The sequence below is a fragment of the Dipteris shenzhenensis genome, chromosome 4 (genome assembly GCF_047967505.1).
Source record: "Dipteris shenzhenensis isolate YYH24624 ecotype China chromosome 4, Dip_SZ_1.0, whole genome shotgun sequence".
Taxonomy (NCBI): domain Eukaryota; kingdom Viridiplantae; phylum Streptophyta; class Polypodiopsida; order Gleicheniales; family Dipteridaceae; genus Dipteris; species Dipteris shenzhenensis.
The window spans coordinates 59,028,095-59,052,208 of record NC_141599.1 but is presented as its reverse complement, the minus strand read 5'-3'; the positions used below and the strand labels follow the sequence as shown (position 1 = coordinate 59,052,208).

At 43.2% G+C, this 24,114-nt stretch overlaps 1 protein-coding gene across 3 annotated transcripts in view; it reads left to right on the top strand.

Annotated features, from left to right (window-relative positions):
* The window catches only part of LOC147903119 (tubulin-tyrosine ligase), a 192,800-nt gene that overhangs the window by 16,964 nt on the left and 151,722 nt on the right, over positions 1-24,114 (top strand). For all 3 annotated transcript variants that reach the window (XM_087374206.1, XM_087374207.1, XM_087374205.1), the window contains 2 exons: positions 44-169; positions 18,277-18,524. In XM_087374206.1, coding sequence (XP_087230332.1) covers positions 44-169; positions 18,277-18,524 — 374 coding nt within the window. The remainder of the gene's footprint in view (positions 1-43; positions 170-18,276; positions 18,525-24,114) is intronic.

Genomic DNA, 24,114 nt, shown 5'->3' with positions numbered 1-24,114 from the left:
GTTTTTGAGCGTCCTTGTTCTTATAAACTTTCTAGTTCTGCAGGTATTCAATCCGAATGAGATGCCCTTTCTGATGCATCTGAATTTGAGTGGAAATCCTTTGGATTGTGATACAATGTCAAACATGGTTGAAATACTGAGAAGTTTCTCGAACCTTTACTCTCTTCAGGTAATGATTTTGGCGAGATTTCAGTCATGCAAGTTTTTATAAAAGACATTTATAGAATTCGGATGATTTATTCAATCATCTACTTAATCTCAAATCTAACAAGAATGAGTGCTTATTCATGCGAGTTTGCATCTTATAAGTATTTTATATCTGGATAAGGAATCTGGTTTTTTGCTACAGCATATCTTTGTTGCTTCACAGACGAAGGAAGTCCCCAAACAGATGAAACAAACTGCTAGTGCTAATACTATCCCTAAGTATAGCTAAAAGATAATGTGATTTCACTGTGGATGATTGTCTTGTGGTTGGATGTATGCTTGACTCTGGGTGTATGCTTGCCTTGCTTGACCTTGACTTGTTGCCCAGGCCCAATACAGGAGGTGGCTTATGGCATGTGCCCATGTATGTATACCCCATATGGGGGGAGGGTGGCTGATGCCCATTCTTGTTATGCAATGGATTGTGAAATAGCATGAGGAACGGCAAGATTGCTCTCCAGGAATCTTGTGCATTCTTTGCTGCCTTCATTTTTCTTTAGTAAGCTCTTTCATTGTGTAAGAATGCAAGTGATGGAAGGCAGGAGGGTGTCACCTGAGAGTGGACAGCCCATGCCTCAAGCTGAAATTACAGATGTATGAAGTCATATTGCTAAAGCCCCAACTCCTTAAGTAGTCTCTTCAGACATATGTCATTCCTTTTTACTGAGCTTATTGTCTTCAATGCCTTTGGTAGGAAGAAAAGTTATACCATCTGTGTTTATTGTGCAGGAGACGATGCTTTCAAACATGAAGGTTAAGTCACATGATTCGAAGAACTTTTTGTCCATAATGGTTCTTTTTTCTTCAAAGGCAGGCATAGTCAATTTCAGCTCATAAAGAGTACTTTGGAGAAATAGGAAAGTAATGTTTTCCTGCTAGATCCATGGGGATGTGCATATGTATGACCCGAGTGTCAAATTTGTTAGAAACTTAAGGTACCTGATGGGAAGTGGCCTGTTTACTCTATCCCCTTGAGATGTTGGAGTATCTCTTTTGAGCAGATTAGCTTGGACTTTCTCACTAATCTGCCACCAGCAACAAAGGTACCCCATGGAAAGAAGCCCATTTACTCTAGCCCTTGAGATGTAGATTAGCTTGGACTTCTGTCACCACATGTACTTGGTACACTGTGGTTCCATCGAAAGGAAGTAACAATAGAATACCCTGAGAGGGTGCTGAGTTTTATCCATAGGGGAAAAAATCTGCATTTAGTTGCCAGGAATAAAGGGGAGACTATCCCCATTGTATCTGATGTTACATGTGGTAAAGCAATAAAGTTTGCAATTTCCGCATACATGGTTTTTGTAAAAGAAAAAGAGAATGATATGCATGCTGAAATGAAGATAAATTTCAGTTTCTTGTAAACTTTAAAGATTGCTTTTCCGATGCTTTGCCAGGGGAGTTACCCCCAGAGAGACCAGAGGATCATCAGATAGAGTTAATGCCTGGTAGTGAGCCACCAAATAGACCACCTTATAGAGTCAGTGCGACTCAGAGAGGAGATTATGGCTCAGGTGTAGGACTTGCTGTCCAAAGGGTTGATTCAGCCTAGTTCATCTCCTTTTTGCTCACCAGTGCTTCTAGTACAGAAGAAAGATGGTTCTTTTTGAATGTGCATTGATTATCGTGCATTGAATAAGATGACCATCAAAAATAGATTTCCGATACCATGCATAGATGATGTGCTTGACCAGCTCAGAGGAGCAATAGTTTTCAGCAGGATAGACTTGAAGAGCGGCTATCATCAAGTCAGAATACAACCACAAGATGTGCATAAGATAGCTTTTTGCACTACATTTGGGTTGTATGAATACTTAGTGATGCCTTTTGGGTTGACAAATGCTCCAGCCACATTCAATAGAATGATGGATTGCATCTTCCGAAAGTACAGGCATTTCATTGGTACTTTCTTTGATGATATCCTAGTCTTTTCAAAGATAGAAGAAGAGCACAGGGAACATCTTGCTTTGGTATTTCAAGAACTTCGAAATCATTGGCTTTTTGCCAATAGCAAGAAAAGTGAATTCTTTTTGAAAGAGATCCATTATCTGGGGCATATAATATCCAAGAATGGGATACAGATGGATCCTGCAAAGGTCCGAGCCATCCAAGAATGGCTTGAGTTGAAAACTGTGCATAAAGTCCGTAGTTTTTTGGGACTTTGCTCCTACTATAGGAGATTCATCAGGCATTTTGCTGATATTGCAGCTCCATTACATGACCTTACTAAGAAAAATGCAGTCTTCACATGGGGAAAATCACAAAAGAAAGCATTCAATACACTCAAGGAGAAGTTGACTACGGAGCCTATTCTTGTAGTCCCGGATCTTTATCAACCTGTTGATGTTGATTGCGATGCTTGTGGAGAGTGTGTTGGGTCTGCATTACATCAGAATGGACATGTAGTAGCATACGAGAGCCGAAGATTGCGTGATGCTGAAAGATATCTGGGAATCTATGAAAAAGAATTGTTGGCTGTAGTTCATGGTGTGAACACATGGAAGCACTATCTTTTGGGTGCAGATTTTACTGTTAAAGCAGATCACCAAAGTCTGAGACATTTTCTAACTCAGACAAAACTTTTCGAGAAGCATATGAAATGGGTAAATATGCTGTCAATGTATCATTTTCAGATTGTCCATACCCCAGGAATTCAGAATAGAGTGGCAGATGCCTTGTCCCGAAGACCCCAGGTCAATAATGTGACTATTGCCTATCATCAGGACCTGGAAGGCATGAGGGAACAATATGCTAATGATGCAGATTTTAGCAAGATTTTACAGCAAATGCAAGAGGGGCAGTCCACTAGTCACTATTCCCTGAAAGATGGGTATCTAATGAAAGATGACTGCCTATGCATCACCTAGGAGATGAGGAAAAAGATTTTGGAGGAATGCCATGCACCTCCTTATGCTGGACATAGAGGAATTACAGCAACAACTCTAGAACTAGAGAGGTATTCTTTTGGCCAGGAATGCGGAAAGATATACATCAGTTTGTTACTGAATGCCTTACGTGTCAGAAAGTGAAGTATGACAGACGGAAGGCACCTGGGCTACTTATGCCTCTTCCTGTGCCTTAGGCACCGTGGGAAAGTATTATAATGGACTTCATTTTTGATTTACCAAGATCAAAGTCAAGGAATGATGGGATTTGGACTATCATTGATAGATTCAACAAGCAAGCTCATTTCATTCTAGTTCATAAAACCATAAAGGCAGATCATATGGCTAAGCTTTTCATGGTGCATATTTTTAAGTACCATGGTATGCCTAAGTCCATTGTCAGTGATCGAGATCCCAGAATGACCAGTCTATTTTGGAGAGCTTTATTTGATAACATGGGGACGAATCTGAATTTTTCTTCTTCTTTCCATCCCCAGACAGATGGTCAAAGTGAAGTAGCAAATTCTACAGCATTGGATATGCTGAAATGCTACGTGGGTGACCAAGGTTCAGATTGGGAAAAGTACCTACCATTGGTAGAGTTTGCTTACAATAATACAGTACACAGCTCTACAGGGAAAGCCTCCTTTGAGGTCATCTATGGAAAGGTGATTTTGCCACCTATCCTGAGGACTAAGGATGAAATATTTGCAGCTGATCAGTTTGTGAGAGACCTCCAAACAGCTTATAGCCAAGTCTGGATGGCAATTGAAAGGTCTCAAGAGAAACATAAAAGAGCTGCAGATAAGCATAGGAGACAGTTAAATCTCAAGGAAGGAGATTGGGTACTTTTAAAATTCGAAAAAGCTAGGTTTCGTAAGTTCAAAGGCAAACAGAAAGTGTATGCAAAGTTATCTTTTAGATATTATGGCCCTTTTAGGGTTACAGAAAAAATAAATGAGGTTGCATACAGGTTGGCATTGCTAGAGCATTGAAGTATTCACAATGCATTCCATGTGAGTCTTCTAAAGAAATTCGAGGGGCTAGAGCCTACAGAGCCAGTATCAGAGGATCCACCAGAAGTGGGTGAGCTGGAGGAGGTCCTTCAGCGAGAGCAGATTGTGTACCATACTGTACGCAAAGGCCCTCAGGGTAAGGAGTTTTACAGATATCTTGTAAAATTCAAGAATTATACGGCATTAGATGCCAAGTGGATGGATGAAGACATGTTGTCCGATCATCCACAGCTTCTGGATGTTTACAAGGAAGCTTTTCAGTTGAGGTCAACTGAATAGTAGCCGAGGGGATGTCACCACAATGTAAATATCCTAAGTCAAAATACAGTTGACCATTTATCTGATCATAATTAAAGAGTTTATATATGTGTTAATTATGGTCAAAGAGTTCTTTTAATGGTCAGAGAATTGACTACGGTCAAAGATACTTGACTTTGGTCAAGTAAACTTGACTTCGGTCGGGGAGACTTGGTTTATTATCAAGAGGGTTAACTGTGGTTAACCAGAGAACTACAGAGCTGACTACGGTCAGAGAGTGTTGACTTCGGTCAACGAGACTTGGCATGCACCAAGAGGGTTAACTACGGTTAACCAAGATGTGCCAACTTCGGTTGGAGAGACTTGACTATAATTAAGGCGCCTCGACCCTTGGTCAAAGCCCCTTAATTATGATCAAGAGTGTTGACTTCGGTCAACCAGACAATAAATATATATTTTTATATTTGTCATGTATGCACATGTGTTCAGTGGGGACGCCCATCGTGACTAGAATTAGTCCACAGTGTGTTATTTGCATGCAAAGCGCTAACAATTAATGGGTGCCATGGTGGTGCGCTTTAATTAATTGTTGCAGGTACTAAGAAGAGTTATTTTCCTAAGCGCTACGAGAGCCTAATAAGAGTCTAGGAGGCGGTTCGCGTGACCAAGTGCTTCGAAGACTCCTGAGTTGCCCTTAGTGGCATGTAATTAGGAAAGTAATGTAGAATTTGACAAGTGGCTTGTTGCCAAGAAAGAGAGCCTAAGAGCTCATGTAATGATTCATTTTTACGTTTGGATTTATGTATGAATAGCTTCCACGCTGAACTCATGTACTTGATTTCTCTTTGATGAATAAAAACCTTCGGGGGGGTCTAGCTCGACGATTGTCGTGGGCCCTAGTGTATCTGTTGAGAGAGGGAGAGGCATGAGAGTGTTTCTGCTGTCTTTTACAAGGAAGGTTTCAACTTCTGTCACAGAAGGCAGAGGGGCCAAGAACACGATCTGCATGACCATATCTAATCGATGCAGCATGTAGTAGCTAGCCCTTGCCATGCATGATAGAGCTAAACGTTTCTAACCTTGTGGGTGACTGACATGAGGTTAGAATTTGCACTATTTGTTTTATTTCTACAGGATGAGTGGGCATGTTCCTAGACTTCTCTAGATAGATGTCTTTTGCCATATTAGCGGACATGCAAATTTCACCTTATGAAGTTTTCATCCAAGTTGCAACTTGCTGATATTGCTATAATTCTTAGAATTTGTCACGGCATGTTGCCTATCAGCTATCTTTTCAAAGCTCTTTTTGCTTAGAAATGCTCATTTGGAGAGAGTAACTTGAAGTACTCATCTTAGATTGGATGAATTTTGGATTAGCCTTCTCCTAGTCTTTGTCATGGCTAAGTCTGCTCTCACATTGGGAGTGTTGACAAGAATTCAGTAAAATACATTTGTATAAACGGATGCCCGTGTATGTGTGGGTGTCTAGGTATATGATATGTTTGAGAGCATATGCTTATACTAATGTCTACGGCTACCATTAGGCACTGATGATGTCGGTGGGAATGTCATAGAGAGCTAGTCCCTACTATGCGTGATAGAGTTGATGGTTTTTAACCTTGGGGGTCACTGACATGAGGTTAAAAGTGAACTATTTGTTTTGTCTTTAGAGGATGGGTGTGGGCAGTTTCTGATACTCATCTAGATATATGTCCTAGCAAACATGCAATTTCACTTTATCAAGTTTTATCCAAGCTTTGGCTTACTAATATGGCTATAATTCTTTCTATTTGTAATGGTGCGTCGTCCTATCAGCTATCTTTTTAAAGCTTTCTTTTGCTTAGAAATGCTCATTTGGGAGAGACTTAAATGAAATACTTTTGCCTTTACAAGCAGTTGTAGCTTGCATGAAGAGAATGTGGACTACTTTTTGATTAACGTACTCCTTTATAGTGCTGGCCTTTGTCACAGCTGAGTGTGCCCTTCATCTCAAAGTGCTGACAGAAACTCAGTACGGAGATCTTTGTATAGATGGATGCTCATGTATATGTGGGTGTGTGATATGTGTTAGAGCATACGTTTTTACTAATGTCTACGCCCACAGTTGTTGGGCACTGCTGACATCAGTGGTCTCTGCTATCTGTGATAGCGTTTGTGGCTTTTGACCATTGTGGGTGAGTGACATGAGGTTAGAACTGCACCATTTTGTTTTTAAAGGATGAGGTTGTGCATGTTTATGGACGCATATAGATATATGTATTCTGTTGTATTAGTGGACATGTGAATTTCACCTTATGGAGTTTTCATCCAAGTTTTGGCTTGCTGATATTGCTATAATACTTCCTATTCCTATGAGCTTTCTTTATAAAGATTTTTTTGCTTAGAAATGCTCATTTGGGAGAGATATAAATGAGCTACTCTTGTCTTTATAGGTAGTTGTAGCTTGGGTGAAGAGAATGTGGATTACTCTTTCATTATCCTTTTAGTGCTAGCCTTTGTCATGGCTGAGTCTTCCCTTTGCTTCTAACAAACACTAATTACAATTACCTTTGTATAAATGGATTCTTGGGTAATTGATATGTGAGAGTATGCTCATACTAAATCCAAGATTGGGCACTAATGACATCAGGGGGAATGCTAGGCCCTCCTATGTGGTAGAGTTTATGGTTTTCAAACTTGTGGCTGATTGACATGAGGTGAGAACTGCACTATGGATTGTGTTCCTAGATTCATCTAGATTATGTCTTTTGTCGTATTAGTGGACATGCAAATTTGACCTTATGAAGTTTTTGTCCAAGTTGTTGCTTGGTGATATTGCAATAATTTTTTCTAGTTTTAGTAATGTGTTGTCCTTTATTAGTGTCTTTTCTAAGATCTTTTTGCTTAGAAATGTTTGTTTGGGAGAGACTAACTCGTCTTCACAAGAGATTTTGTTGATTAGCCTTCTCCTTATACTGCTAGCCTCTGTCATGGCTAAATGTGCTCTAGAGTGTTGACAGAACTTAGTATGAAGACCTTTGCTTAAATGGGTGATCATGTATGGGTGGGTGTGTGAGTATGTGATATGTGTGAGAGCATATGTTCATACTAATGACTACACCACCCACAGTGGGGTTTTGATGACATTGGTGGGGATATTATAGTAGCTAGTCTTTGCTATTGCTATGCATGATAGAGTTTATGATTTTTAATCATCTACGTCACACGTGACTAAGATGAGGGTAGAACTGTGCTATTTGTTTTGTTTTAAGAGGATGAGTTTAAGCATGTTCATAAACTCATATGTGTGTGTGCACGCGCGCTTGCGCATCTTGCTGATTTCATGCAAAGGCAACATTAATGTATAAGGTATGTTGCCAAAAATGTATTGGAAATCCCTCAAAATATTGCTTTAGAGCACGCCGGTCAATTGTCGAGGGCTCCATTTTAGCTACCTAATCAAATGGTTAAATGGAGAGTTAGAGTCAACTTGGATTTGATGTATTGAAGTGTTATAGTGATTCACACACTTGATGGGAGCAATTTCTTTCATTGGTTAGGGGATTGTTACAGACCTGTGTCCTTCACCTTTGGCAAGACCTCTTATGAAGCAGCCTTTGGCCAAAGGTTTAGTTACTCTTCCTTAGATGTCAGAGGGTATTGAAGCAGACACGAATTTAAACATTATGAATGGGTTGCCTAGATCCGCCTTCGAAAAAGTTTCACATACTTGGTGATATATAAAGTATGTTTAGGCAAAGATGTGATGCAAGTCCATAATGTTTTTCATGTTTTCTCCCTGGAAATTTACACTAAATTGCAGCTTTTGGTAATAAACCCGTAAAAAATAAGGGAAAAAAACTCATTTAAATCAAAATTTGGCAATGTTTTGCCATTTTCAGGGAAAACCATGAAAATTTAGTAAAAAATATAATACTCATTTTTTAATGTGCATGTGGCCAAATTTATCCCCCAAGGAAAAAATAAATCAATTGGTGTTTTGCGTGAGTCGAGATAACATAACCTTGTAAGGGTCAGTCAGCATTAACCTTTACAGAACTGACATGTATTCATATTGTGCTTTGTGTATATGGTCAAAAGGTTTTCATGTCGTCGATGAGCGTGCTTGGCACAGACTAGATGGATCTAAGGCCAAGGGCCTTGGTGCACTGAATTGTGCAAATGTGCCTGGGGGCAAACGGATATATGTATCTTAAGATGGGGTAAAAGAGTGCATTAAAGAAAGGCCCATTGTGTGACGATTGGGTAGAGCTTTGTAGGTTGAGTTTAGTACAGGACTCTCACAGAATTGAGATAAGCGATTATGGCAGTCTGAATTTGGACTGATAACTGTCACGCTGATGAAAGGTATGCATTCAATTAAAACAGTTATGAAAGGAAAATGCTTACGCAGGATTTCGAGTAGTAGAGTGCTTGTGGGATCATTGTTAGTGCCTACCCTCAATTCCAACGTATTACAGAGGTCAGGGATGTAGAAGAATGTCTGTGTACAGAACTCAACAGACAGGTTGCAATTGAGTGTAGCAGATGGTTGCTGGTAGATGGTCGGCAACAACGCTGGTATTGGTAAGAGCGTGTTTGGCAAGCGGCATTCTAAATTGTAGAACGCAGAGTGTTTCTAGTCAGAGCATCATACGTCTAGGAACAAAAATAATTCTGATTCAGAAAGGGTTTTTCTGGAAGCGTGATCATTGTACAAGGAGCTATCAAGGGCATGTTTGATTGTGGTGGCGTAGTGTGTTTTGTTTAGAAAAGAGAGAGAGAAAACTATTGACTGGAATTGCAGGAAATTCAAGGTCAGTCATTAACAGAATCCCATTTTTTCCCGTCAGTCAATTGCATTGGACGAAAAATCAATTTTGAGGGATTTTGGGATGCCATGCCATGGAAATAAAGCAATCAAGAAGGTGGGTGTGGGAGAAATTAGACCAGGGAGCTCTCTATCTCTCTTGAATTTAGCTTGCTAGAGTTTTGTAAAATTTTTGAGTCGGGTGTTTACAATTATTTGGGATTGCAGGTAGCTCCCTAGCATAGGGAAAAGACACTTGGTATATCTATTGTGAATTTACAGTTTTACAGTTGGAGTTTCGGAGAGTTGCAAGTGTTTGGGTTATTCCTATATAGCAATAGGTTTTAGGATCTGGTTTATGCAAATGATCATTATAGTTTTCGGATAGTGTGTAACACACACACAATAACCCACCCCCCCGCCTCCCCCTCCCCCGCCCCCCTCCTTTTTCTTGGAATATTCTTTAGAACCAGAACTTGGGACTGTATGGATAAAAGTACAACAGTAGCAATGGAAGCCTCATTGGCGAATCCCATAGAATAGGGAGTCCGGCCAGCACAACAGGTGTCGCGTCCTATGGCCCATACACTAGTTGGTAGAATCACTGTTTTAGAGGACGCCTTACAGTAAATTATTACTCAGCAACCACAGGCTAATCAAGGACAGTTAGAGTTAAGGAGGATTGTTCAAGCTTTGTCTACGAGACCATCTAGAGAAGACAAAGGAAAGGGTTCAATGGAACTAGAGTCCAATATGTATACGGTCGAACCTGAAGTGTGTAATATTGCAAATTATAGATCGGAATAGTATTCTAGTTGGATGGTAGACTGTAGGACTGTAGCTTTGATGTCATTGATGTACAAGGTATGCAAGATCATGTAACAAAGTGAACCAAGTGTAAAGCCTATCGAAAGACTTCGAACTTGGGACGAGGAAGTGCCTTTGTAAATATATCTGCTATGTTGTCCTCTGTGGGAAGGTAGGACAACTCTATGTCTCTTGCTGACAACCGCTCTCGAACATAATGATAGTGAACTTCAATGTGCTTGGTACGCGCATGAAACATTGGATTACGCGCAATGGCCAAAGCACTCTGGCTGTCAGTGTAGACCATAGTGGAGGATGTTTGGCGAATACCAAGATCTGTAAGTAACTGTCGAAGCCAGACACACTCTACTGTAGCGGTGAAGGCTGCCTTGTACTCAGCCTCACAGCTGGATGTGGCAACTGAAGATTGCTTCTTGCTGAGCCAAGAGATACATGAACTGCCAAGCAAAAAACAGTTGCCGGTATGTGACTCTGGTGTCGGAACAACTTGCCCAGTTACTATCCGTGTAAGCATGCACGGTAAGTGAACCCTGATCACCATAGAACAGGGCTAAATCCCGAGTGCCTCTGAGATATCTGAAGGCTCTCTTCACTGCCTACCAATGCTGTGAACTGGGCATGTGCATGAACCTGCTGAGCTGGGATAACTGCATACTTCTGTAAGTCAGGTTTGGTGTGGCATAAGTAAATGAGACATCCAACAGCCTGCTGGTAAAGAGTGATATCACATGGTGTGCTCCCATCATGAGCTGAAAATTTGAAGCCAGGGTCCACTGGAGTAGAGATTGGCTTGCAATCCTCAAACTGAAAACGATCAAGGAGCTGTCCAATATACTTGGATTGTGACATCATAATACCCCCCTCAACATGAGCAAACTGAATGCCCAAATAATAGTGCAGCTGTTCCATGTATGACATTTCAAAAGCTTGCTGCAAATCAGCCTTGAAAGCCGCAATATGCTGAGTATCAGGGCCCGTGATCAGCATGTCATCCACATATAAAATCAGCACTAAAAAATCAGATCCACTCCCCACAGACATAAATAGTGGGCTCTGTGGGGCTATTATGAAAACCAAGGGACAGTAAGTGTGCATGAATTTTAGCATACCATGCCCTAGGTGCCTGCTTCAAACCATAAAGGGCTTTTCTTAGCCGGCATACCTTGTTTTCAGAGCCAACAACCTCAAAGCCAAGAGGTTGTGTCACATAAACTTCTTCCTGCAGATCCCCATGAAGAAAGGCAGTCTTGATGTCAAGCTGGTGCACTTGCCAATGGTGATGGCTGCAATGGCAATGACACATCTAATAGTAGTAATCCTGGAAGTGGGAGCAAAGGTCTCCTCAAAGTCAATCCTTGTTTTTGGGCATACCCTTTTATAACAAGACGGGCTTTGTGTCGATCTATGCTGCCATCAGATTTCGTTTTTAATTTGTAGACCCACCGGGTACCAATGGCATGCTTGCCAGGAGGGAGATCTACTAATTCCCATGTGTCATTTTTAGCTCAGCTCTCATTGCATCCATCCACTCTTTGCTGTTAAAAGCATCTTTATGACACAAAGGCTCTTCATTGCAAGCTGTAGCAAGGAGTGCAAACTCAAGAAAGTGACCATGCATCTGTCTATTCCCTGATCTTGTCCGGGCAGCAAGAGGTTGTTTGCTGTCTTGCCTTTGCAGTCTATTGACAGCTCTTTCTTCAATCACTGCATCATGAATAGTGGGATCATTTTGTGCTGGAAGAGGAACCTGCAAATCAGCATGGGGTGCTGGCTGATCATTGCTTGTTGGAGGGCCTGCTGGAGGCTCATGTTGCTGGTCAAAGTCCCCCTCTGATGGAAGAAGAGGTAACCAAGAGTCAAAGGCATCAAACATGTCAACTTTTGGCTTAGCTTTGCAGTCCACAAGAGGAGAAGCTGAATGTTCAGCAAAGATTACATCTCTACTGACAATAATCTTCTCAGTATTTGGTTGGTACAACCGATACCCTTTGCTCTCCTGGCTGTAACCAATAAATATGCATTTGATTGCCTTATCATCAAGCTTATGTCTTAGCTGAGATGGTACATGAACATATGCAAGAGACCAAAAAACTCTCATGTGTGAAAGTGAAGGGTTCCTGCTTTTCCATGCTTCATAAGGTGTAACAGTCCTCAATGCCCTTGTAGGTGATCTATTCAGCACATAGTTGGCATACATCACTGCATCAAGCCAAAATTTATTGGGCAAGGACTTGGCCTTAAGCATGCATCTGGCCATCTCCATAGTGGACTTGTTCTTTCTTTTAGGAATAGGATTATGCTGAGGAGTGTAAGGAGTAGTGCTTGAGTGAACAATGCCCCATGAAGCCAAAAATGCATCAAACTCCTTTGACATATACTCTCCCCTCCTATCTATGTTGAGGGTGACAAGCTTGCATCCTGATTCATTCTCAACCATATTCAGCCACCTCTGAAAGCATGAGAACACTCCAGATTTGGCTTTTAAAGCATATACCCAGCAATATCTTGTGAAGTCATCAATTAGAGTCATGAAATATTTGTACCCTCCAATGGCATTTGTCCTCATTGGGCCACAGACGTCACTATGCACTAGCTGTATGCACTAGCTTCAATTTCCTTTGTGAGAAATTTGGACAATCTTTTTGAAAAGGAAACGGATGCATCTTACTCAAAAGACAACCCTCACACACATGTTTGGAAACTATGTGAGTTTGAGGTACATCATTTGCCATGCCTTGTGAATGTAACTTGGCAAGAGCTCTATAATTTAGACGATCCATTCTTTCATGCCAAAGATGAGTTTCAGCAAGCTGTACTCTGAAATAGCAAATGCTTATATAGAAAGTGCAGCTAAGTGATAATCAAGGTGATAAAGCCCCTTTTGCAAAGTGCCAGTGAGAACCATGGCATTGTCATCACGAAGATCATATACTAAGCATCTGTATCCATCAAATATCACTCTGAAACCTTAAGTGGCAATTGCTGAAATTGAAATCAAGTTGACTTGAATTCCAGGCACAAAAAGAACATTTGTCAAAGTGACAAGATGGCTTGAAATGGATGTGAGCTGCACATCTCCAATTCCTTTTACAGCATAGGAAGCATTATCAGCACATGTGGCAGTCCCCCTTCGAGGAGCATTAGCCAAGGAATGAAACAACTATCTGCAAGAGATTACGTGCTTGGAAGCACCACTATCAAAATACCAAGACTGAGCATCATTAGTAGAAAAGAATGCATCAACTTTGGAGGGATTAAAAGAGCAATGGACAGCCCATGCCCAATCATCCGGGAGAACATGTGCATGTGAGGCATTTGCTGGCTCATGGGATTCAATTGCATGTGAGGCATGCTTTCTTCTTCTCCGAAGCAATGCGCTTCCTGCATTCTGAAATTTCATGCCTCGGCTTGCCACAATAGTTGCATCTTTTCTTCTTTGACTTATCTGCTGTATTTTGAGATACATAGGAGGAAATGCCACTGTTAGGCGCATATTTAGGCTTGTCCATAAGCTTGGAAGCCTTGCCTTTTTCTTTCTGCTGTGAAGCAAATGCTTGATCAGGAATAGTAGCTTGCCTATTAGCACAACTTTGCTCTTCCTGCAAAAGCAAAGTGACTAACTGATCAAAGGAGTAGTGGTCTGGATTACCCATGGGTACTAGTCGAAGGGTTGTAGCAAACCCTTGATATGTATGTGGCAGCCCATTCAATGTGGTACCGACAAGCTGAGAATTTGGCACCACCTCATCAATATTGGCAAGTTGTTCCATGAGGTCCTTGACCTTTGTCAAGTATGCATCCATATAGTCACCTTCATTCATGCTGACTTCCTGCAATTGCCTTCTTAAATATGCAACACGTGCTTCATTGCGAATCTGATAAAGAGAAGCCAATTTGTCCCAAGCATCCTTTGCTGTCCTGCATGACCGGATGTGTGGAATAATGATTCTCTTGCATGATAAAGCAATACAGGAATGTGCATTTGCATCTCTTGCATCCCATCTTGTTTGTTCATGAGTTGGAGGAGTAGCAATAGGGGTGCTAGAGGATAAAGCATCAGGAGGAGTCTCCTGTGTAGAGGGACCAGCATTAGGGGCAGCCACTGCAGCATTGGCTGGCCTCAGATCAATCCCAGAAACAATGTTCCAAAAATTTCTTGCAACAAGAATATGTTTCATGAGATAAGACCACATCGGATAGTTGGTGCCATCCAACTTATCATCGTCACGAAGAATGCCAAATAAATCATGATTGTTGCCAACCATTGCAAATAAGATAAGTAAAAAATGCACTGACAAATTGACCCAAAAGATAGCCTTAAGGCTTGCAACTGCAAAAAAAGAAAAAAGAAAAGAAAGAGGACTTGATGTCGAAATTTGGAAAAGCCCAAAATTAAGTTGTAATTTGCAAATGTGACCAAATTGCTTGCAATTTCTTGCCAATTTCACTGCAAATCTGAAAGTATCGTGCAATCTGCCTGCAATAGACCCAAAAGCCCCAATTTGTAGAGCAAAACTGAGCAAAAAATAGTACAAATTCAGGAAAAGCCCCTAATTGTCTGCGAATCTGCAATCTACCTGCAAAATCGTAGCCCAAATGCAAAAGCCCCAATTTCTTGTGGGAAATTGCATACAAAAGAGGGCAAAAATGATTTGAAAGCCCCAATTTGCAATTTGTCTGCAAAAGCCCCAAATGTCACTGCCAATGTGTGCAAATGAGCACACCCACAATCCAAAATGCACTTGCTTGAATGTCTGTTCAAGAATTCACAAAAGCCTCAATATTTGCTCCAAAATTGCTATGAGCCTATAAAAAGGACTCTACAAAGAGAACCTGTTTCGAAAAGAGCTTGCAAAGGTAACCTGTTGCGAAGGCAAAGGAGCAACGTAGATTTCGAGGCAACGTACAGACAGCAGCTTGGAGGCGTGTACTGATTGTACGAATGCCGTACAGTACGTAATGATGGACCTGTTGCACATGCAGGTAATGATTGAGTTGCGCAGGCATAAGTCCGCACAATTGTACGGAGCAAGCGGGAACTGACGGGGTAGCGCTGGCGTTGCACGTGTGGAATATCTGTACAGTATTACGGACACTATGCGGACAGTGCTTGCAGGTACAATCGAAACAGATGGTGCTCACGTTGGTACGGATGACCATACATTGTATGGCTGGAGCGTCGTCAATACGGGACTGGAGATGTGTCACTAGTACGAGTGTACAGACAACAGCGTGGGTTGCTGTGAGCCTGTATGGAATCAACTTGTACAGATTGTACGGAGGTGCTTGGTGTAGATCAGCCAAGCGTTGGAGCAAGGGCTCGGCTCGGGCAAGGAGCAAGAGAGCTGAGAGTAGGGAGCTAAGCAAGGCTCAGGAGCTTGGCAAGGCTCTGATACCACTGTAGGCTCACGGAAGCAAAAGGATGCAAAAGAGTGGAGCAAGAAGTGGAAGCCGTCACATCAAACAGAATGAAAATGAAAGTACAAGGTACAATAAAAGAGAACCCTAGGACCTAGTGTCCAAGTGGCACCACTAGTACTAGGTGTCATAAGACACTAAAAGTACTAGGAGACCTAAGTGCCAATAACTAAAGCTACATGGCACATACCCTGCCTAGAGGGCATCAATACGACTGAGAGAGGATGGCCTACAGCTGTGTTGTGATGCCAGTTCTTATGGGAATCGAGTTGATGTATCAAGATATGTGCGACCCATAGGGTGAGAGACTATTGGTCATGGCAGTTTTGGATAGTGGAGAAAGCTCGTGTATGCTTTCTTTCTCTGCTTTGAGCATATGGACGACTAATTGGGCACTAGTGACAGCTGTGGGGAACTAAGTGGCTGAGTGGGCTGCTAATAACAGTTCCAGGCTGAGTGCAGTCAATCTGGAATAGAGATGGATTCTTATTGCCAGGTTTAGTGAGAGTGGTGAACAGTAAGGGCTATGCAGGTAATGTGGATGCCCATTGGGATGTGGAATGTCCTAGTTGTAAGAAGGCATGTATCCTTTATGTAGCCTGGATTTCAGGGTTTGTCACGTAATTAAAGAAATACGGAAAGGGGCGCCAATGATTGGGGCCAATCTGCATCTTTGTCTTGGTACAGGGGCACTCTAGCTCCCAATTTTCTGGTTATACTTTTGTTGAATTGTTATTGTAAGAGTGTTGGCTGGTTACTTGTTAGTTTTACTGCCCTTTAATTTATTGAACGTTGGTTTCATCTCACATGTTTACTAAGGCAGCAGACAAGTGGTGGATTAAACAAATAAAGGTATGAAATAGCATCAACTACCCGGGAAGGGTTCAAAACAAGATTTAGAAAGTATTTCCTTGTCTTGATGAAGCCTCCTGAGCTTGGGATGAGTATAGGTATTTTCGTCAGAGCAATCTGTCAGTAGTAGCTGAGTACATTGAAAAGTTTAGGGGAATAGTTAAGAAGACGTTCTGCTCAGTTAGTGGAGGTAAAAGATTATAGCTTTAGATTGAATGACAAGATTAAAATGGAAGTTTCGGCTAAGTATGCAAATACGTTAGACAAAGCAATAGCTAGCCTTGATCTATGAAGATGTGTTGTGATGCTAGCGGATGAATATGAGCACGTGAAGAAAAGTGGGTTCAAAAGAGGTGGGTTGGAAAGTTTAGTGTCCCACAACCGGTGGAAGCCAAGTGGGGGCCCTTCAAAACCAAATACCACTATTAGAGTGAAAAGGAAAGCAACTCTAATGGCGGCTCGGGCTTGGTTGAAATCCTCTTTGATCTCAGATTAGAAAGAAAAAGCGAGAGAAGGCCTATGCTTTGGATGGCTTCCGCCTCGAGGATCGCCCACGTAATAAGGAATGTCGGATGACAGAGATGGTAGTTTCAGAATGCGACATGGAGATGGAGGGAAGCCCCAAAGCCGATTAGGTGTTTTGAGAGGTCAATACTCGTGATTATTGTGTGTATCTATTGCTAAGCTAGTGAATAATGCACTTGATGACATTTTATCTTTAGCCGGCAACAACGTGGTATACATGCTTTAGTGATATAGAGTTAGTTAGAATGAAAGGGCAAGTAGTCAATCATTATGTCATTATGTTGTTTGACCATGCTTCTAATACATTGCTCTTCTGACTCTTGATCTTACCTTAGAGCATTTTGATATTCTTGGAACAACATTGACTCATCCCGATGGTGATACAATATATGTTCTCTCAAACTTGCTAGAGCAAGTTCATCTACTTGCATGAAAAGAGTTTAGTGAATTGACTCAAAAACTTCTTGTACAAGAAAGCATTGCTATCACAATTGCAAACATAGCATAAATGGAATTTGTACCTCATCATTCAACTCAACCTTTGGTAAAGGCTAAAAGTGACAATTTTTCTTTGTGTGTGTCACTGAAATGGTGCGTAGTCTCCTTATAACACCTTTGCATCATGCAAAATCACATAGGACCAATCGCTAAAGATCCGCATCAACATGCAATGTATTTAACTCGAAGTTTGTAAAGAGGCTGAAATGGAAAACCAGCCCATCTAACTATGCGTATATAGTCAGTTGGTAGATGGAAACTCTATTGAAGTATGGGACCAAAGGGTTACCTAGTTAGAGCTTCGGGTTAAGGCTATGTGGAGAAGCTGGACTTTGAATTGACCAGGCTTGCTCACACAGGTATAACCTTAGGAAAGGCATGGCATTCTAAGAAGAATCTACCCATTGATTGGAAGTAGCACATTTATCAGTTTAAGATGAATGATGCGCGATATGTTCTTCGAGGTGAAAAGGATTTATCTCAAGGCCCGCTGGTTTCTAGTGGTCCAAGTGGTCCCTCTGTATGTGCATTCGAATGAGTTGTAGTCTTCCTTTCATTCCTTGTGCTTATATTTTGATTCTTTCAGTTACTATACTAAAAACAATTGCACTAAAGTCCTCGAACATAATTATTTGCTGACTTAATATTTCAGATTGCATTGAGTTTTTAAATTCTCTCTGGACAATAACGAGTGTCAATGACGTGAACAAAGGCGATGAGATGTCGACTAGCTCATTTCTAATTTGCTTGATAGAGTTTAGAGGTTGATATCTTGTTGGTAAGTATCATAAGATTGTTTGGTAATGATGATAAGGTTTGTTTCTCTTATGAATAAGTGTCCGAAGTTCAAACATTACATTTGTTACTTGGTTCTATAGAGTGTTTTTGAGCTCAATTAGTTAACATGTCATGAGAATGGAAATTGTACCACTCATGTTAGTCTTTATTCACCTACATGTGAGAGCTGCTAATGCTAGTGGTAATGTTCCTCTATGTGCAGATCAATGTCCCAGGGCCCCTTGGCAACTGTGCAATGGAAATCATAGAAAAATTGCCTAACATCTTTGAATTAAACGGTGTCAAAGCTACCGCGATTGTGGAGGGAGACAAGTGCGGTAATCTTGAGCCAAGGTTGCCGAAGTGGTCTCCCAAGGAGCCCCTAGATGAACGCGTTCTTCGAGTGATGTGGACTTATCTAATGACATATCGTCTTGCTAATGAGGAGAAGCTTGATGAAACATCGATCTGGTAAGTAGCAAATCCTGATTTCAAATGTTTTTCTTGAAGTAAGAGATTTTCCATGATACATGAGGGTATAAATTTATGGAAGAGAAGGTCATTTGGTTCGTGTTTTAATATATTGCATAGATCCATACGTCTTTTTATTTTTCTCCATTTATATTTATAGAATAACTCTTCTCAAAGCTTGGATTGTTAATAGTGGAATGACGTCTTGTCAAATACTTCGTGTAGTTTGACTATTGGACATAGCATGTTGAGGAAGCAAGCATTTGTTATTGCCGAATGAAAACATTGGGCTTTCCATTTGACATTGTGAAAATGTGTCATGAATCATTAAGGTTTCTTTGAATCATTAAGGTCTCTTCAATAGTAAAGAGTCAAACTTAAAAAATAGTTGTCTTCGTCCCCATGTGTTGGTACAATAATAATTTTTTGCATCGTGTCACATGGCACTCATACTTTGTATTTCAAAGTGAGCGCGCAATTCATCTCAGCTTTCTCAAGCTTTCTCCAGCGTTGTGTGTTCGCCAAGAAGTAGGAAAAGTTCCAGAGAGAACCTGCTCCAAATTATAGGCACACAGCTTATGGTGACATGGGAGCACTCCACGCAGCTTGGGGCAGCAACCAGGCAGCTCGTACAGTCATGTATGCACTCCATGATGGGTTTGTGACAATAGTGTTAGGCAAGAGTGGTGGAGGTTGCTTGATAAGGCCAAAGCTCCTTGCAGTAGCGGAGGCTAACCAAAGAGACAGTGCCCAAGAATCACACAATGCTAAAATCAAATCCAACTTCTTATGTGGTGTATACTATCGTAGAGAGAGATAGAGGTGCATATAATAAATGGACAATGCTATAGAGAAAGAAAGCTTATCAAAGTCTTCTAAAGACCGATGGGTCTATGAGACTGATAGAAAACCTGATACAATGAGCAAAAGGGTGGAGCTACTAAGCGAGCATTTCTAACCCATGCTAGAACTGTGTAGACAGTCATCCATGGCATCATCATCCACATCATAGATGCAATTTGATCCAGCGCAATACAATACAATGCAGCATATACAAGGAAAGCATGAAACTTTAAGGTACATCCGATGACGGACTGGGTAGTATTGGCAAGAAGCCCGTGATAGATCGCTGTCTACTGTCTGGAGAAGTATTCCATCATGCCCTCCTAGCGGCTGCTCTATGTCTGACAAGTGCTGCAGTAACCCCTGTCGGCCGTATCCTAGGTTTGAAAAATAGATGAGATGTCAGCTAGTATAATTTGTGCGTCTGTCCTTTGTCGTATGTGTCACATCTTTGCCTCGGGGTCTCTACCTCTCCTGCTATCTATGGGTGGGGGGGCAGTGTGCTCTGGGAGGAAGAACTTAGTGATCATACTCTGGGATGGGCTAGACAAGGCCTCCCACCCCTATCTCCGTGACCGAATGAGACGCTCTCTATGTCTGACCGCCTCGTGAATGAAGGCAGCAAGGCACCTCTGATTTGGATATGAGAGAAGTCTCGAAAGGCACTCCAATACGTCTCTGAAAAGGTAGTAGTATTGTTTGCGGATCTCATAGTAGACTGGGCAATGGAAGGCGAAGTGCTCCTTTGACTCGACCTCATGTCACTCACATAATGTGCAGATACGGCTCTCCCTGGGGTTCCCCTCTGCTCGACCACTCTTGATACGGAGTCGGTGCGATGACACATGGAATTGTCCAATGGAAATCCTGTGGCAGGTGGATCTGGGTGTACCTTGTCAGGATAATGAAACTGTCCTCGGAGATACGTAGGCAATGGTCCCGATAGAAACTGAGCTTCACAGGAAGCTCTGCTTGTGCCAACCAGGTCCTGAATGTGTGTAACTGTAAAAAGATCCTCACGGATGATCGGATTAAACTCGTTGCCCAGAAATAGGACAACAGAGTGTCAATGTTGTACTGAAGGGGTGGCAACCTGTCTATATGGAACCCTAGTCTCTCAAACCATCTGCATGTGTGTGTGTGTACGAGCCTCTCTGATCACCCTGAGCTGCTAATGCTATAGAAGATGCTAGTGCCAACCAAGGTAGCCTGCGTCGCCTTGCAGTACATGAGCCATAATCTCGCATGTGGTATAGATAATTGATAGTCTGGAATATGCCACGCCTAAGTTCAATGGAGATGCCCCGAACTCAGTCTAAATGATCTGATGGGGAACATATGGCTCACTGCGGATCATTTTTGATAACAAGAGAACTTGCAATCTCTCAACTCGAGTCCACTTTGGTTTGCAGGGCTGCCATACATGCCCGCAGGTCGGACCAAGGAGTCGAAAAGGAGAACCTTGGTTCGTGGGTCCTAAAAATATGAGTGGAAGCACTGTCTCTCCAATTGGGAAGGGGAGGCGTAACCTCTACTCAGGCGGGTCTGCATCACCGGTCTCATCATGAAGATAGAGCCTGAGAATAGAACCCCTAGGTATGTGTATGACGAGACAATCTCAACTGGTGATTAGAGAGAGAGAGAGAAAGAAAGAAAGAAAGAAAGTTTATTAAAGTCTTCGGGAGACCGTGAAGGTCTATGAGACTAAAGATAACTGATACAATGAGCATAACGGTGGTGGTCTCAAAACGGGCCAACCAACCGTTTCTACAAAAAAGAGGTTATGAAGGACTGTGTGTCTAGTCCTGATACAAAAAATATGTGTCTACCTCCAGATGATACAAAGAAGAAGGGGGGGGCACCAAAAATGGGGCAGAGGGGGGAGATACAGTATACATGTGCAGGTGGTGATCGTCAGAGACCAATCATAGAGGGGCCGTCAAATGGGAGGTCGGAAAAAACCCTGCGATAGATGATTGGCCTCTGACGTCACGCGGCCTAGTTGAGCTCGGTCGTCGGGGGCGGCGGGTGGCCCTGTGGATGAGAGCAACGATAACCTCGGTGGGGCGGGCGGAGAGCAGAGACGAGATGTCATGGACCTGGATGTGTGAGTCTGTCCGCTGACGCAGCTATCGTGGCTCTGGCTCTCGCTCACGTCCGCGTCGTCGGCTAGACTGAGAAGAGGTATCCTGTGACTGAAAGAAGTCAGTGATAGGCCGCTGGGTGTCCTCACGCTGTGTGCGCTGCTCGGGTCGCCGTGCTCGGAGAGAGGTATCTCGGTGGTGAGTCATCTCATGTAAGAAAGCGGCTAGGCATTGCTGATCTGGGAACTGCAGCATGTGTGGGAGGGAGCCGAATCCGTTGCGGAAGAGGCAGTGGTATCGGCCTCGAATGGCATAATAGATAGGACATCTGAAAGCAAAGTGCTCCTCCGACTCGATCTCCTGCAAGTCGCAAAGTGGGCAAAGGCGGTCCTCTCGTGGGATACCCTCTGCGCGTCCGCTCTCGATCCGTAATCGGTGTGACGAGACCCTAAACTGACCGAGGGAGATCCGGAGCGCATGTGGTAGATGAAGCTGTGTGTAACCCGGAGGTGTGATGAAGCCCTCCTGTGAGATTTGGAGGCAGTGTTGGCGGTAGAAGTCGAGCTTCACAGGAAGCTCGGAGTGAAGAAACCATGTCCGCCAGGTGTGGAGCTGGAGCAGATCCGCTCGAATGAGCCGGTTGACCTCTTGGTCAGTGGGGGAGAGGGGGGATGGTGGAGCGTCGAGGCTGTACTGAAAAGGAGGCAACCGGTCTAAGTCGAGGCCCAGTCGGGTGAACCAACTGGAAAGACGACTATACCAGCATCGCTGGTCCCCATCAACGGATAAGGCCATAGAGGAGGATAGGGCTAACCAAGGTAGGCGGAGGCGACCGTCAGCGGAGGGGCTGAAATCCCTGACTCTGTGGAGATAGGTGATAGCCTGAAAAGCCGCATCAAGCTGTAGGGGTGAGGCGCCGAACTCTGCTAGAATGATCTGGTGTGGTACCGATGGTTTGCTACGGATCATCTGAGCAAACATCAGTATCTGTAGGCGCTCAACTCGAGCCCACTCTGTGTCTGAAAGGTCGACTCCCCACCAAGGGCTACCGTACATGCCTGTTGGGCGGACAAAAGAATCAAAAAGGAGAGACTTGGTCCGCGGGTCCTGGAAGTGGGAGTGGTAGCACTGTCGCTCCAGCCTGGCAAGAGTGGCGTATCCCCGGCTGATCCTGGCTTGCATGGCCGGGCGCATCGTGAAGATCGGGCCTGAGAAGACAACGCCCAAGTATGTGTAAGAGTCAACTATCTCAACAGGGTCGCCGGCGAAGAGGAACTGCTCTTGGTGCATAGCGGGTCTGGAAGTGTTGAAGATCATCACCTTGGTTTTCCCAAGGTCAAACCAAGCTTGACCTTCAAGTCATGTGTATCATAGAAGACCTGAAGTCCATCGAGGTGTCGCTGAAGACCAGTAGCAGAAGAGGATAGTAGTACTACATCGTCTGCGTATAGGAGAATCTGGATGACAGCCTCCGCAAGAGAGCAGCCTGCACCTCCGAGTGTCCTGATGGTGGTCTCGAGCTCGTCGATGTAGAGGCCAAATAGAGTCGGTGACAAGGGACATCCTTGTTTGACTCCGATAGTGCTTGTGATCTCTGGGGTCCAGCTGGTGCCAATCCTGACCTGCCCCGTCACCCGCTCATAGAGAGCTACTACTGCCCAGATAATCACCGAGTCGTAGCCTAACTCCTGCAGACGTCTGATGAGTCGGGCGCGGGGAACGGTGTCGAATGCCTTGCGGAAATCCACAAAGCAACAATATACTCTCTGTCTCCTATGTCTGACCTCCTCAATGATCCCTCTAAGTGTAAAAATGTGATCGTAAGTCGAGTGATCCGTCCTGAAGCCGGCCTGTCCGGATGCCCTGAGCCCCTGTACCTCTGCGCGAGCACTGACCTCGCCATCTAACACTGATGCATAGATCTTGGACATAACATGTCCAACCATGATGGTCCTGTAATTCCCTGGATCCATGGGATCTCCTGCTTTGTGGATGGGTGTGATAGTGTTCAGGGTCCAGGCTCTGGGGAACCTGTGGCAGACAGCTTCATTGAACAGCGTTGCCAGGATGGGGGCTAGAGTTTTGATGCCATAGGCAACAAACTCTGTGCATAGGCCCTCATGATCCTTAGCTCGACCGTTATGAAGCTTATGCGCTGCGTGGGTGACTCCCTGGGTTGTGAAGAGGATACAAGAATTGGGGCGGGGGGTGGCTGAGAGGTCGGGAGGAGGCTGATCAGGGATATCATAGAGTGTGCGTGCGTAGGTGTGCCAGAGGGAAGTGTCCGTGAGGGGGGAGGGGGATCGGCGTTCTAGGAATTTCCTCCAAAGAGAGAGAGAGAGAGATGTATTAACGTCTTTGAAAGGCCTTCTAAGCCTATGAGACAAAGTACAAAATCAAAGTGACACTTGCTCATACAATCCACAAGGGGATGAGGCAAAGGGCTCACTAAGGCCCTTTGTTGAGTACTATGCTAGACTAAAATCAGAGATACAATGCTAGACTAAAATTAGAGATGCTAGCATCGTGGGTGGCTCCAGTGTCTTTGGTTGTATCCTTCCTCTATGTACACTAGATACTAGAGGTCCCTAAAAGGGAGGTCATGAAGGATCTAGTGGCTGGCGGGACTGTGGTGGTATAAGACTAGAGATAGAGTGTTGGCG